We start from the raw sequence: 13,120 nt of genomic DNA on the forward strand, positions 1-13,120 counted from the left end.
AGTGGGTGGCGAGCCAAAGACAGGCTTGTTCAAAGAGGCAGGTTTTAAGGAGCATCTTAAACTGCTGCCATATGATCCATGTCAGCTGTCGCTCAGTGGGTAGCACTCTCGCCTCCGAGCCAATTTGCTCCGTTCTGGTTTCCCATTCCAAAAGACACAGGCTTAGAAATTTGAGCGTGTCCATTTTTGGGCTGGTGGTGGAGGGGGGCGGGTTGGTGTAGAGGGAACAATCCCTGCACCCGAGGGGTGAGGCCCGAGGTACACCCGATATTGAGCCTTGGGCCTCATTTCCATTCAGCCGGCGAGCTGTGGAGAGTAGCAGGCAGATGGTCGGTGAAGCTCGATTGCCGATCGGGCCCCTGCTGGCGTCACAGCGGCCCTCAGGTAAGTGAGGAGGGGGTGACCGGGTAGGGGCATGACCAGATCAGGAAAAAGCGGTGGCGATCCGGGGGGTGGGTGCATAACAGAACAGGCGGAGATCGAAGGGGAAGCCGATCGGAGGCCATTTGAGGACCGCTTGTTCGGCCACATGCAGGCTTGGTTTTCCTGAGTGCCTCAGTTCAAACCAATCTTGCAGTTGGAGACCCCAGCAAGCGATGTCAGCTGTGGTACAGTTGGTAGCACCCTCACTCTCTGAGTCAGAAGGTTGTGGGTTCAAATCCCGCTCCAGCGAATTAAGCACCAAATTTTAGGCTGATACTCCAGTGCAGTACTGAGGGAGTGCTGCACTGTCGGAGGGGCCGTCTTTCAGATATGAAATTAAACCGAGGCCCCGTCTGCTCTCTCATGATGTAAAAGATCCCACGGCCACTATTTTGAAGAACAGCAGGGGGAGTTCTCCCCGGTGTCCTGGGGCCAATATTTATCCCTCAATCAACATCACTGAAAACAGATTATCTGGTCATTATCACATTGCTGTTTGTGGGAGCTTGCTGTGCGCAAATTGGCTGCTGCGTTTCCTGCATTACAACAGTGACTACACTTCAAAAAGTACTTCATTGGCTGTAAAGCACTTTGGACATCCGGTGGATGTGAAAAGCGCTGTAGAAATGCACATTTTTTTTTAATAGGCTCCTTATTTGCATATACAGAGGGGCTAATGCCTGTTTTAGGTGTGGGCACTGCACGCCCATTTTTTTGGCCTTGACCAATATAGGAGACAACACACTTCCTGCTTGTAATGAGCGTGTGCTTCCTGCCCGCCATATTGGAGGCTTAGGAGGCCATTCAGCGCACAAAAAACAGGTGCTCCGCGGCCACATTTCTAGGAATACCTCCTCCCCCCCCCCCCCTATCAATCAAACACTGGGCCTGTCTCTATTGGAGCTGGAAGCTCCAGTTCAACCCTCCGGAGTCGTCCCCAGAAACCCCGTGGTAACGCCAAAGGGGGCGGAGGTGATCTCATTGAAACAGACAAAACTCTTACAGGGCTTGGCAGGGTAGATGCAGGGAGGATGTTTCCCCCTGGCTGGGGAGTCTAGAACCAGGGGTCACAGTCTCAGAACAAGGGGTACGGCCATTTCAGACTGAGATGAGGAGAAATTTCTTCACTCAGAGGGTGGTGAATCTTTGGAATTCTCTACCCCAGAGGGCTGTGGAGGCTCAGTCATTGAGTATATTCAAGGCTGAGATCGATAGATTTTTGAATATTAATAGATTTCACAGGATAAGGGGATAGTGCAGGAAAGTGGTGATGAGGTAGAAGATCAGCCATGACCTCATTGAATGGCGGAGCAGGCTCGAGGGGCCAAATGGCCGACTCCTGCTCCTATTTCTTATGTTCCTATGTTATGTAAGTATTCAGTGTGTCTTACGGTTCCATTTGTCTCTTGCATATGGTGACCTTGTTTGTGCGCTGGTTGTGGACGTACCCCATGTTTCATTTCTCCACTAGGCATCTGCATAGCCTGCAAGCAGGCTGCATGGGATCCAGAAGCCCTGCTACCCGTACCTGTGGCCGAATGGCCGACTCCTGCTCCTATTTCTTATGCAATGGATCTCAGCACAGAATGGGCATCTCCCCCCAGAGGCAAATGCCATTTTTAAAAAAAATTGGCTCCATAGATCGTTACGAGACAGAAACAGGCCATTTGGCCCATCAAGTGCTTATCCACACGGGTCCCAGCTCGTCTAATCCCACGCTCCTGCTGTCTCCCGATACCCTTTAATATTCCTCTTTTTTCAAACAGCGATTGAATTCCCTTTTTTAAATGATTCATAGATGCCGCATCAACAGTGGGTTTTTTGGCAGAGATTTCAAAAAATTCTAACCACAGTCTGTTTGAAAAAAAAAATCTTGCTTTTTGAACCTCCCTTTGATTCTAATGTATTGCCAAACGGTGAAAGCTCAGTCACTTAGTAAAGCTGTGCATTTAGTTTGTGCAAAAACAGCATTAAAAAAAAAACATTAGAAGGTGTGGAACCGGAAAAGGCCATTCGGCCCAAAATATCATGGAGACGCTAACCTTGCAATTTCATCACCGTTTTTGGTTTGGTCTGCCCTAACTGGCTAATTATGCATTTAGCGGCAAGAAGATAAAATGATTTTGGTTCCAGAGTAGTCATGAGTCCTTACTCAATTGCAAAACCGGTGTAAAGGACCGGGTTTATCCAGCTTCCTGCCTCCATTCCCTGAGCTTGCCACCCAGGGCACCAAGACACAGGGGGTGTCCCAATAAGCCCTTGTGCCTCGACCCTCCCACCCCCCTGCACTCCACCCCCTTATTTTATAGGGTTTACGGGCCCTTCAGGCCCACTGTGCAGCGCCCAGGCAGCAAGGGCCAGGAAAATTGGCCCCCCGTGACACCGCCAGAGGAAACTATTAAGCGTGTAAGCACTTTAATATCTTCTCGCGGCAAATGTTAGGGACTGCAGTGGTACATCTTTTCACATTCTTTCCGTTCCGCGGAATGGGCGGGCACGTGGCAGATTAAATTTAACGCAGAAAAATGCGAAGTGATACATTTTGGTAGAAAGAATGAGGGGAGGAAATATAAACTAAAGGGTACAATCCTAAGGGGGTACATGAACAGAGAGACCTGGGGGTATATGTTGAAGGTGGCAGGGCAGGTTGAGAAAGCAATTAAAAAAGCTTACAGGATCCTGGGCTTCATAAATAGAGGTATAGAGTACAAAAGCGTGGAAATTATGATGAACCTGTATAAAACACTGGTTCGGCCCCAACTGGAGTATTGTGTCCAATTCTGGGCACCGCACTTTCGGAAGGATGTGAAGGCCTTAGAGAGGGTGCAGAAAAGATTTACAAGAATGGTTCCAGGTGATGAGGGACTTCGGTTACGTGGATAGACTGGAGAAGCTGGGGTTGTTCTCCTTGGAGCAGAGAAGATTGAGAGGAGAGTTGATAGAGGTGTTCAAAATCATGAGGGGTCTAGACAGAGTAGATAGACGAGAAACTGTTCCCATTGGTGGAAGGGTCGAGAACCAGAGGACACAGATTTAAGGTGATTGGCAGAAGAACCAAAGGCGACATGAGGAAAAACTTTTTTACACAGCGAGTGGTTATGATCTGGAATGCACTGCCTGAAAGGGTGGTGGAGGCAGATTCAATCGACGCTTTCAAAAGGGAATTGGATAAGTACCTGAAGGAAAAAATTTGCAGGGCTACGGGGAAAGGGCGGGGAGTGGGACTAGCTGAAGCTCTCTTGCAGAGACTCGGCACGGGCTCGACAGGCCGAATGGCCTCCTTCTGTGCGGCAACCATTCTATTATTCTATTCTTTTACACTTTGGCGTACTAGGGTAAATCTTGCAAAGAACATAATAATTAGGAGCAGGAGTAGGCCATTCGGAGACTATACCCCCCTGGTTCTAGACTCTCCACTATCTATCCTGTTAACCCCCTTAAGAATGTTATACGTTTCAGTGAGGCTCCATATTAAATCAGTGGACAATATGCTGGGGTTTTGAAAAACTTACTCTACTATTACTTTTGTTAGGTCTGTAAATTGGCAAAACCAAATATTTAACCACCTGCTTTTAGTCATTAGCCGCGAATGACTGGGTGAATCTGGCCATTAGTATGGATGGCATACGTTGGCAGATACTGGTTAGCTGTTGTTGGGGAAAATGAAACAACGAACAGCCTTTAAACTCCCAAGATGGTTCTGAGTCTGTGGGATCCCATGTCTGTTTTCCAATTTGCTTCTGAATTCTAGCTCCTATTGTTGCTGCGGTCTCTGTGCTGGTGGAAGCTATGTGGTTTTAACCAGTTAAACTCCGGCGGTGCCCTTACTCACACTCGGAAGTCCCAGGCCTTTGGTCATGCCAACCTGTGCCTGAGTTTTCTGAATAAAGCTAAGTGCCCTCACTGGAGTGGGCGTGCACTCTATATCAGGCAAGCACCAGGGTTGATATTAAATAAAAACAGAAAATGCTAGAAATACTCAGCGGGTCAGGCAGCATCTGTGGAGAGAGAAACAGAGTTAATGTTTCAGGTCAATGACCTTTCGTCAGACCCAGTTCTGATGAAGGGTCATCGACCTGAAACGTTGACACTGTTTCTCTTTCCACAGATGCTGCCTGACCCGCTGAGTATTTCCAGCATTTTCGGTTTTTATTTCAGATTTCCAGCATCCGCAGTATTTTGCTTTTGTATTAGGGTTGATATTCACCCTACCCACCATACGGAAAGAACTGGAGGCAACAGAGGAAGAAAAAAATTTGCCCAGCGAGTTGTTGTGATCTGGAATGCGCTGCCTGAAAGGGCGGTGGAAGCAGATTCAATAGTGACTTTCAAAAGGGAATTGGATAAATACAGTAAACTCTTTCATATCCGGCACCGACGGGACCGGGATGGTGCCGGTTGATTAAAAATTCCGGATAACAGAGAAGTAGGCAATTTTTAAACACAAAAAAAATAAAAACCAGTGACTAATTCGGCCACCGTGGGAAACTCGGACTCGGAAAAACGAGAAATGGATGGTTTCGGCAAGATTACCGGCTATCGATTTTGCCGGTTATTAAAGAATTCCGGTTGATTAGGTGCCGTTTAAACGAGAGTTTACTGTACTTAAAAAGAACAGGAGCGCTGGGCTGGGGGGAAAGAGCAGGGGGGAGTGGGACTAGTTGGGTGGTTCTTTCAAAGGGCCGGCACAGGCAGGATGGGCCGAATCATTCTGTGCCGCGTCATTCTATGATTCTAAAGAAAGACTTGCATTTCTACAGCGCCTTTCACGACCACCGGACGTCCCAAAGCGCTTTACAGCCAATGAAGTACTTTTTGAAGTGTGGTCACTGTTGTAATGTAGGAAACGCGGCAGCCAATTTGCGCACAGCAAGCTCCCACACACAGCAATGTGATAATGACCAGATAATCTGTTTTTTAGTGATGTTGATTGAGGGATAAATATTGGCCCCAGGACACCGGGGAGAACTCCCCTGCTCTTCTTCGAAATAGTGGCCACGGGAACTTTTACGTCCACCTGAGAGAGCAGACGGGGCCTTGGTTTAACGTCTCATCCGAAAAACGGCACCTCCGACAGTGCGGCACTCCCTCAGCAGTGCACTGGGAGTGTCAACCTAGCTTTAATGCTGCTACAAGTCTCTGGAGTGGGATTATGAGCCCACAACCTTCTGACTCAGTCGGTGAGTGCGCTACCCACTGAGCCACGGCCGACACTAAGAAACCAGGAGGAGCAGAGGTTTCTCCTCCAGGCCTCGCAGGGAAAGTCGAGGCCTCCCCTCCCCCGGAATGCCCTACCCCACCCCCTTCCTTCCCCCGAGACTGTTCTGAAATGCCGCCACCTCCCCCCCGCCGCCCACAACCGCCCGCCCGCCACTTGTCTGTTTGCCGACAAGCCTCCCTCTGGTGACAGCCACCGGTCGCCCTGAACTCCCTGTCCCACCCACCGGTCCAAGGCTTTACACCCATATCGGGCGGGCAGCAGACCAGTGGTGTGTAGATGAGGCCCAGAGGTTAAAATACCCCTTGACCTCAAACTCGGACTGTCGAGTGAGTTTTGCCCCAACCCACCCGCTCGAAATCCACTGGGACTTAAAAACCAACCTCACTAACTCCAGATTAGATATTTCTCAGCAGTTTAGCTTAAGCATGCTGACAGGTCTCCCTCCAGTTGTCTCAGATACATTGCTGACCCCAGAAAATGCTGAGTGATTCCAGGTATTCTTTCGCCCATGTGAAGAGGATGATAACTTATTTGTACCATCGGAATGATGGTGTTCTTTAGCTTAGGAGAGAAGATCCTGCCCTATAGCCAAACCTTTCTCACTCTCCACTCTCTATAGAACCCATCCCTTTCTTTCTTGGATGGTTCATGAACCAAGTCAATATTTAATGTTCTAAGCCCATGATACTCCATGCAGTTCTATTTTTTATTCGTTCGTGGGATGTGGGCATCGCTGGCAAGGCCGGCATTTATCGCCCATCCCTAATTGCCCTTGAGAAGGTGGTGGTGAGCCGCCTTCTTGAACCGCTGCAGTCCGTGTGGTGAAGGTGCTCCCACAGTGCTGTTAGGGAGGGAGTTCCATGATTTTGACCCAGTGACGATGGAGGAACGGCCGATATATTTCCAAGTCAGGATGGTGTGTGACTTGGAGGGGAACTTGGAGGTGGTGGTGTTCCCATGCGCCTGCTGCCCTTGTCCTTCCAGGTGGTAGAGGTCGCGGGTTTGGGAGGTGCTGCCGAAGAAGCCTTGGCGAGTTGCTGCAGTGCATCTTGTAGATGGTACACACTGCAGCCACGGTGCGCCGCTGGTGGAGGGAGTGAATGTTTAAGGTGGTGGATGGGGTGCTGATCGAGCAGGCTGCTTTGTCCTGGATGGTGTCGAGCTTCTCGAGTGTTGTTCTATGCTGGTAATTCAGAAATGCCCCAATTGTGCCTTTCAACTGCAACAACTTGCATTTATATCGCACCTTTAACGTAATAAACTTCACAGGAATGTTATCCAAAAAAAAATTGACACAGCCACATGAGATATTAGGGCAGGAAAGAGGTTGGTTTTAATGAGTGTCTTAAAGGAGGAGAGAGGAAGAAAGGTGAAGAGGTTTAGGGAGGGTATTCCAGATCTTAGGGCCCAGGCAGCTGAAGGCACGGCCACCAATGGTGGAGCGATTAAAATCGGGGGATGTGCAAGAGGCCAGAATTAGCGGAGCGCAGCTATCTCGGGGGGGTTGTGGGGCTGGAGGAGGCTACAGAGATAGGGGAGGGGCAAGGCTATGGAGGGATTTGAAAACAAGGATGAGAATTTTAAAATGAAGATTACCAGGAGTTGGATATCACCTAATTGTATTATAATCATCAGAGCATCTCCCAGTTTATTGAGTCTAGTGAGCGCAGAAACGAGACTTGTATAGACGTGAGTTCTGTTCTTGACAAGCCCTTACTTGACATTCAAGGACGAAGATCCCACTACAGTTGAAATCTCTGTAATAATATTTGGCCAGGGAAGTTTGAAAAGAAAAAAACAATTGTCTGTGAAACTTGGGTTGATGCTAAATGACTTTTAGATGGGAACATAGGAACAGGAGGAGGCCACTTAACCCCTCGAGCCTGTTCCGCCCTTCAATGAGATCATGGCTGATCTGCGACCTAACTCCATAAACCCGCCTTTGGCCCATATCCCTTAATACCTTTGGTTAACAAAAATCTATCAATCTCAGAATTAAAATTAACAATTGATCTAGCATCAGTTGCCGTTTGCGGAAGAGAGTTCCAAACTTCAACCACCCTTGTGTGTAGAAGTGTTTCCTAACTTCACTCCTGAAAGGCCTGGCTCTAAGACTGTGCCCCCTGGTCCTAGATTCCCCAACCAGCGGATATAATTTCTGTCTATCTACCCTATCAGTTCCCTTGAAATCACCGCTTAACCTTCTAACTTCTAGGGAATACAACATCTCTAACCTTTTCCAGTTCTGATGAAAGGTCAGCGACCTGAAACGTTAACTCTGTTTCTCCCTCCACAGATGCAGCCTGACTTGCTGAGTGTTTCCAGCGTTTTCTGTTTTTATTCCAGTTTTTATGCAACCCTATTTTGTGTAATCATTCCTCATAATTTAACCCTTGGAACCCAAGGGCTTGATTGCTTTCTGCAGATGCAGGAAAATTATGAGAATTATTAAAAGTGTATTTTCCTCCTTTTTTCTCCGCTCATTGCAAGATATTCAATTGACCGAGCCACCGATCCTACAAGATTCTTCTGCATTGACATAGCCTCAGGAGCTTTGATGACTGCAAAATCACTGGACCGAGAAGAATTCTCATGGCACAATATCACAGTCTTGGCAATGGAAATGAGTAAGTACCTGAGGATTGTTCAATATTTGATTAAATATGATATGCCTCTTTTGTGTTTATACTTTGCTTGCTTTAATACAGTTTGATTAGATATTGCAGTCAAGTGTCGCACGAATCAACGGGGGGGGGGGCAGAAAATGTATTCAAATGTGTCAGGAGTGAGGGGGCGTTCAGCCCAGTTTTCAAGGAGCCTTTCCAGATGTCAACAGTTTAGTTCTTATCGCGAATGCAGCCATTTATCCCACATTAATAAAGTTTCGTAATGAATGGCGTGCTTTTTGATTAATAGCTTCACGATGAGGCAGCACGGGAGGTAAAAGCTTTCAGGGTCACATCCTCCCCTTAGAGGAACGACAAGGAAGCCTTTGAATGGGAATATTATACCTTGCGGAGCATTTTAAAGGCATTAATTCCCTCTCAGTGGAAAATCTTCTCTGTTTTAGAATTAATGGTTTCAGCCAGTGGCTCAGTGGGTAGCACACTCGCTCTTTGAGTCAGAAGGTTGTGGGTTCGAGTCCCGCTCCAGAGGCTTAAGCACAAAAATCCAGGCTGACACTCCAGGGCAGTAATGAGGGAGCGCTGCACTGTCGGAGGTGCCGTCTTTCGGATGAGACATTAAACCGAGGCCCCGTCTGTTCTCTCGGGTGGACATAAAAGTTCCCATGGCACTATTTCGAAGAAGAGCAGGGGAGTTCTCCCCGGTGTCCTGGGGCCAATATTTATCCCTCAATCAACATCACTTAAAAAAAAAGATGATCTGGTCAGTGTCACATTGCTGTTTGTGGGAGCTTGCTGTGCGCAAATTGGCTGCCATGTTTCCTACATTACAACAGTGACTACACTTCAAAAAGTACTTCATTGGCTGTAAAGCGATTTGGGACGTCCTGAGGTTGTGAAAGGTGCTATATAAATGCAAGTCTTTTCTTTATTTTAAAATACTATAGTATTTCTGGCACGGCGCTTTGCATGATGGAAATACATATTGGGAATTTAGGCATGGAGATTAGCACCCTCCAAACAATACATTCTGAAGCCTAAAGCTCTCTGCTAGGAGCACTAATTCGTAAAGTCTGCCCTTGTGCATTTGCCTAAGTTGAAGACCCTATTCTACGTGAGAGTCGGCAATTCTCTCACTCCCTGTTACATTTTTTTATTTATTCATTCTCGGGATGTGGGCGTCACTGGCAAGGCCAGCATTTATTGCCCATCCCTAATTGCCCTTGAGAAGGTGGTGGTGAGCCGCCTTCTTGAACCGCAGCAGTCCGTGCGGTGAAGGTGCTCCCACAGTGCTGTTAGGGAGGGAGTGCCAGGATTTTTGACCCAGCGACGATGAAGGATCGGCCAATATATTTCCAAGTCAATGTGGTGTGTGACTTGGAGGGGAACTTGGAGGTGATGGTGTTCCCATGCACCTGCTGCCTTTGTCCTTCTAGGCGGTAGAGGTCACGGGTTTGGGAGGTGCTGCCGAAGATGTGTAACACATTTCTGTTTAACTATCAACTGAGCAAGATAAGTAGTGTCCTAACCAGAGTGCGTGGTGGCTTCATGACATAATTGTCGGAGTATGTATCGGGAAAGCAAGGAAGCCCACCTGTCACCTGCACATAGCGGGAAATCGCAGTCCCACAATTTTCTGGTCTGTGCGAGACATTGGGCAGAAAACCGCAATCAACCTGGCTGTGGTTTTCCGATGCGCACTGTGTAGCCCAGGGCTAACGCTGTAACACCAGCAGGCCGATGTAAAAGCGGTTTTGGTTCGTGGGACAAGTTACTCGATTTTCTGCACGCTAAATGCAAGGTTGCAACCGTGGCTCAGTGGGTAGCGCTCTGGCCTCCGAATGCCAGAAGGTTGTGGGTTCAAGTTGTTTGTAGATGGCCCATTCGTAAAAGAATGTTTCATTTCAGAGAACCCGACACAAATTGGGAGCATTTCGGTCAATGTTAAAGTCCTCGACATCAATGACAATCCGCCAGAGTTTGTGAAGGACCATGAAGCCTACATCTGTGAAAACGCTAAACCTGGTCAGGTAAGAGAAGGGGCTGTTGGCATCATTTCACCAGCCTTATGTGCATTTAGAATTCTTTAACTTCAGCCAGTATGATTTGGACAGGTTGGGTGATTGGGCAGATGCATGCCAGATGCAGTATAATGTGGATAAATGCGAGGTTATCCACTTTGGTGGCAAAAACAGGAAGGCAGATTATTATCTGAATGGCAATAGATTGGGAGAAGGGGAAGTGCAACGAGACCTGGGTGTCCTTGTGCACCAGTCGCTGAAGGTAAGCATGCAGGTGCAGCAGGCGGTTAAGAAGGCAAATGGTATGATAGCAAAATCAGTTCTGACGAAGGGTCTTCGACCTGAAACGTTGACTCTGTTTCTCTCTCCACGGATGTTGCCTGGCCTGCTGAGTGTTTCCAGCGTTTTCTGTTGTTATTAAGGCAAATGGCATGTTGGCCTTCGTAGCGAGAGGATTCGAGTACAAGAACAAGGATGTCTTGCTGCAGTTGTACAGGGCCTTGGTGAGACCACACCTTGAGTATTGTGTGCAGTTTTGGTCGCCTTACCTGAGGAAGGACGTTCTTGCCATGGAAGGAGTGCAGCGAAGCTTCACTAGACTGATACCTGGGATGGCAGGAATGACGTATGAGGAGAGATTGGGTCGATTAGACTTATATTCGCTAGAGTTTAGAAGAATGAGAGGGGATCTCATTAAAACTTATAAAATTCTAACAGGACTAGACAGACTAGATGCAGGAAGGATGTTCCCGATGGCGGGGGAGTCCAGAACCAGGGGTCACAGTCTAAAGATAAGGGGTAAGCCATTTAGGACTGAGATGAGGAGGAATTTCTTCACTCAGAGAGTGGTGAACCTGTGGAATTCTCTACCACAGAAGGCAGTTGAGGCCAGTTCATTAAATATATTCAAGAAGGAGTTAGATATATTTCTTAAAGCTAAAGGGGTCAAGGGATATGGGGAGAAAGCAGGGACAGGGTACTGAGTTTGGATGATCAGCCATGATCTCATTAAATGGCGGAGCAGGCTCGAGGGGCCGAATGGCCTTCTCCTGCTTCTATGTTCTATGTATATATGTATCTATGTGTATTAACCTGACTACAGCACTTCTGCAAGATATTCACGAGGCGACCTGATATTCTGTTTAACGGCAGCGAATCTGATTATGGTAAACGGTCTACAGTTTTTTAAATGTAGGAATAATTTTCCGACTTTTCACGCCTGGTGCAAAAAAGCCTTTTCTCCTGGGAGCCCGTGTTCGGAACCTGCGCGCGCACATTCTGTCAATGAACAGAGAATTATTGGCTGTGTGCTCTCGATTTCCCAATAGGCACGCATTTTGCCTTTTGGGAACGCAATCAGAAAATCCTTCACAACTCATACTCCTGGATAAGGCCCGATGATGTATGTTCTTGAGGATTTTCTTTGCAGAACTACGGGAAAAGAGCAGGGGGTTAATTGGACAGCTCTACCAAAGAGCTGGCACAGGCATGATGGGCCGAATGGCCTCTTTCGGTGCTGTATCTTTCTATGATTCTATGAATCCCTTGATCCCTCCCCCCACTTTCTATATTTTTTTCTCTAAAGTTAAAGGAGGCACCATATATTCATTAAAAATGGCAATCTTTAAACATGTTTACAAGAACAATGATACACATCACTCCAAGGCACAAGTCAGGAGTGTGATGGAATACTCTCCATTTGCCTGGATGAGTGCAGCTCCAACAACACTCAAGAAGCTCGACACCATCCAGGACAAAGCAGCCCGCTTGATTGGCACCCCATCCACCACCTTAAACATTCACTCCCTCCACCACCGGTGTACCGAGGCTGCAGTGTGTACCATCTACAAGATGCACTGCAGCAACTCGCCAAGGCTTCTTCGGCAGCACCTCCCAAACCCGCGTCCTCTTCCACCTAGAAGGACAAGGGCAGCAGGCGCATGGGAACACCACCACCTCTAAGTTCCCCTCCAAGTCACACACCATCCTGACTTGGAAGTATATCGGCCGATCCTTCATCGTCGCTGGGTCAAAATCCTGGAACTCCCTCCCTAACAGCACTGTGGGAGCACCTTCACCACACAGGACTGCAGCGGTTCAAGAAGGTGGCTCACCACCACCTTCTCAAGGGGCAACTAGGGATGGGCAATAAATGCTGGCCTTGCCAGCGACGCCCACATTCCATGAATGAATTTTTAAAAATCACATTAAAACATACTTTTGCATTGCGGATACAACTAATGTACGATTGTTCTGACTCTTCTGAACAAAGAACCGGTTTGTCCAACACTGTGGCGTGAAGATAATCCACCTTCAGTTTATTATTTGGTAGGATCGGTAACTCCCGAAGTCCAGCCTCCTGATTTGAAATTGTGATTGCAACGCTTGTTTTTGAAGGCTGGGCAGTGAGCTACGTTTCAGAAACAAGCCTTGGCCCTCTCAGCATCCTCCACATGTGGTTGAAAGCCATTAAATGGGGCTCTGCCTTCTGACGAGCCGCCTGAGGGGGTTCGAAGTTTCTCCTTCAATAAGAAACACAATGCTTGCTTTATTCCGCAAACACAAATGCAGGAATGGGCACGTTTCAAGCATGCAATTTACCAGGTCGTTAATCACGCAAAAAAAAAAAGTATTCTGCAATTTTGGATTAAAATTTCATCCTTTCAGAGAAACACAGTTCATGTAATTTTTTTTAATCCTGAATTTTGAAGGAAATTTGAGGCATTCACTTGGTGTCCTTAAACATAAATAAGAGGTCATTTTATTTTTTTTTGTTCCTGGGATGTGGGCGACGCTGGCAAGGCCAGCATTTATTGCCCATCCCTAATTGC

General features: G+C 47.5%; 1 protein-coding gene across 1 annotated transcript in view; it reads left to right on the forward strand.

Moving 5' to 3' along the window:
* LOC147117879 (cadherin-20-like) overlaps positions 1 to 13,120 on the forward strand; it is a 249,612-nt gene that overhangs the window by 216,631 nt on the left and 19,861 nt on the right. The window contains exons 8-9 of the mRNA XM_085989260.1: positions 8,135 to 8,271; positions 10,177 to 10,298. Of these exons, the coding sequence (XP_085845386.1) occupies positions 8,135 to 8,271; positions 10,177 to 10,298 (259 nt within the window). The remainder of the gene's footprint in view (positions 1 to 8,134; positions 8,272 to 10,176; positions 10,299 to 13,120) is intronic.

This window comes from Somniosus microcephalus, chromosome 5, assembly GCF_052327205.1.
Source record: "Somniosus microcephalus isolate GS21.2 chromosome 5, FLI_Smic_1.0, whole genome shotgun sequence".
Classification (NCBI taxonomy): domain Eukaryota; kingdom Metazoa; phylum Chordata; class Chondrichthyes; order Squaliformes; family Somniosidae; genus Somniosus; species Somniosus microcephalus.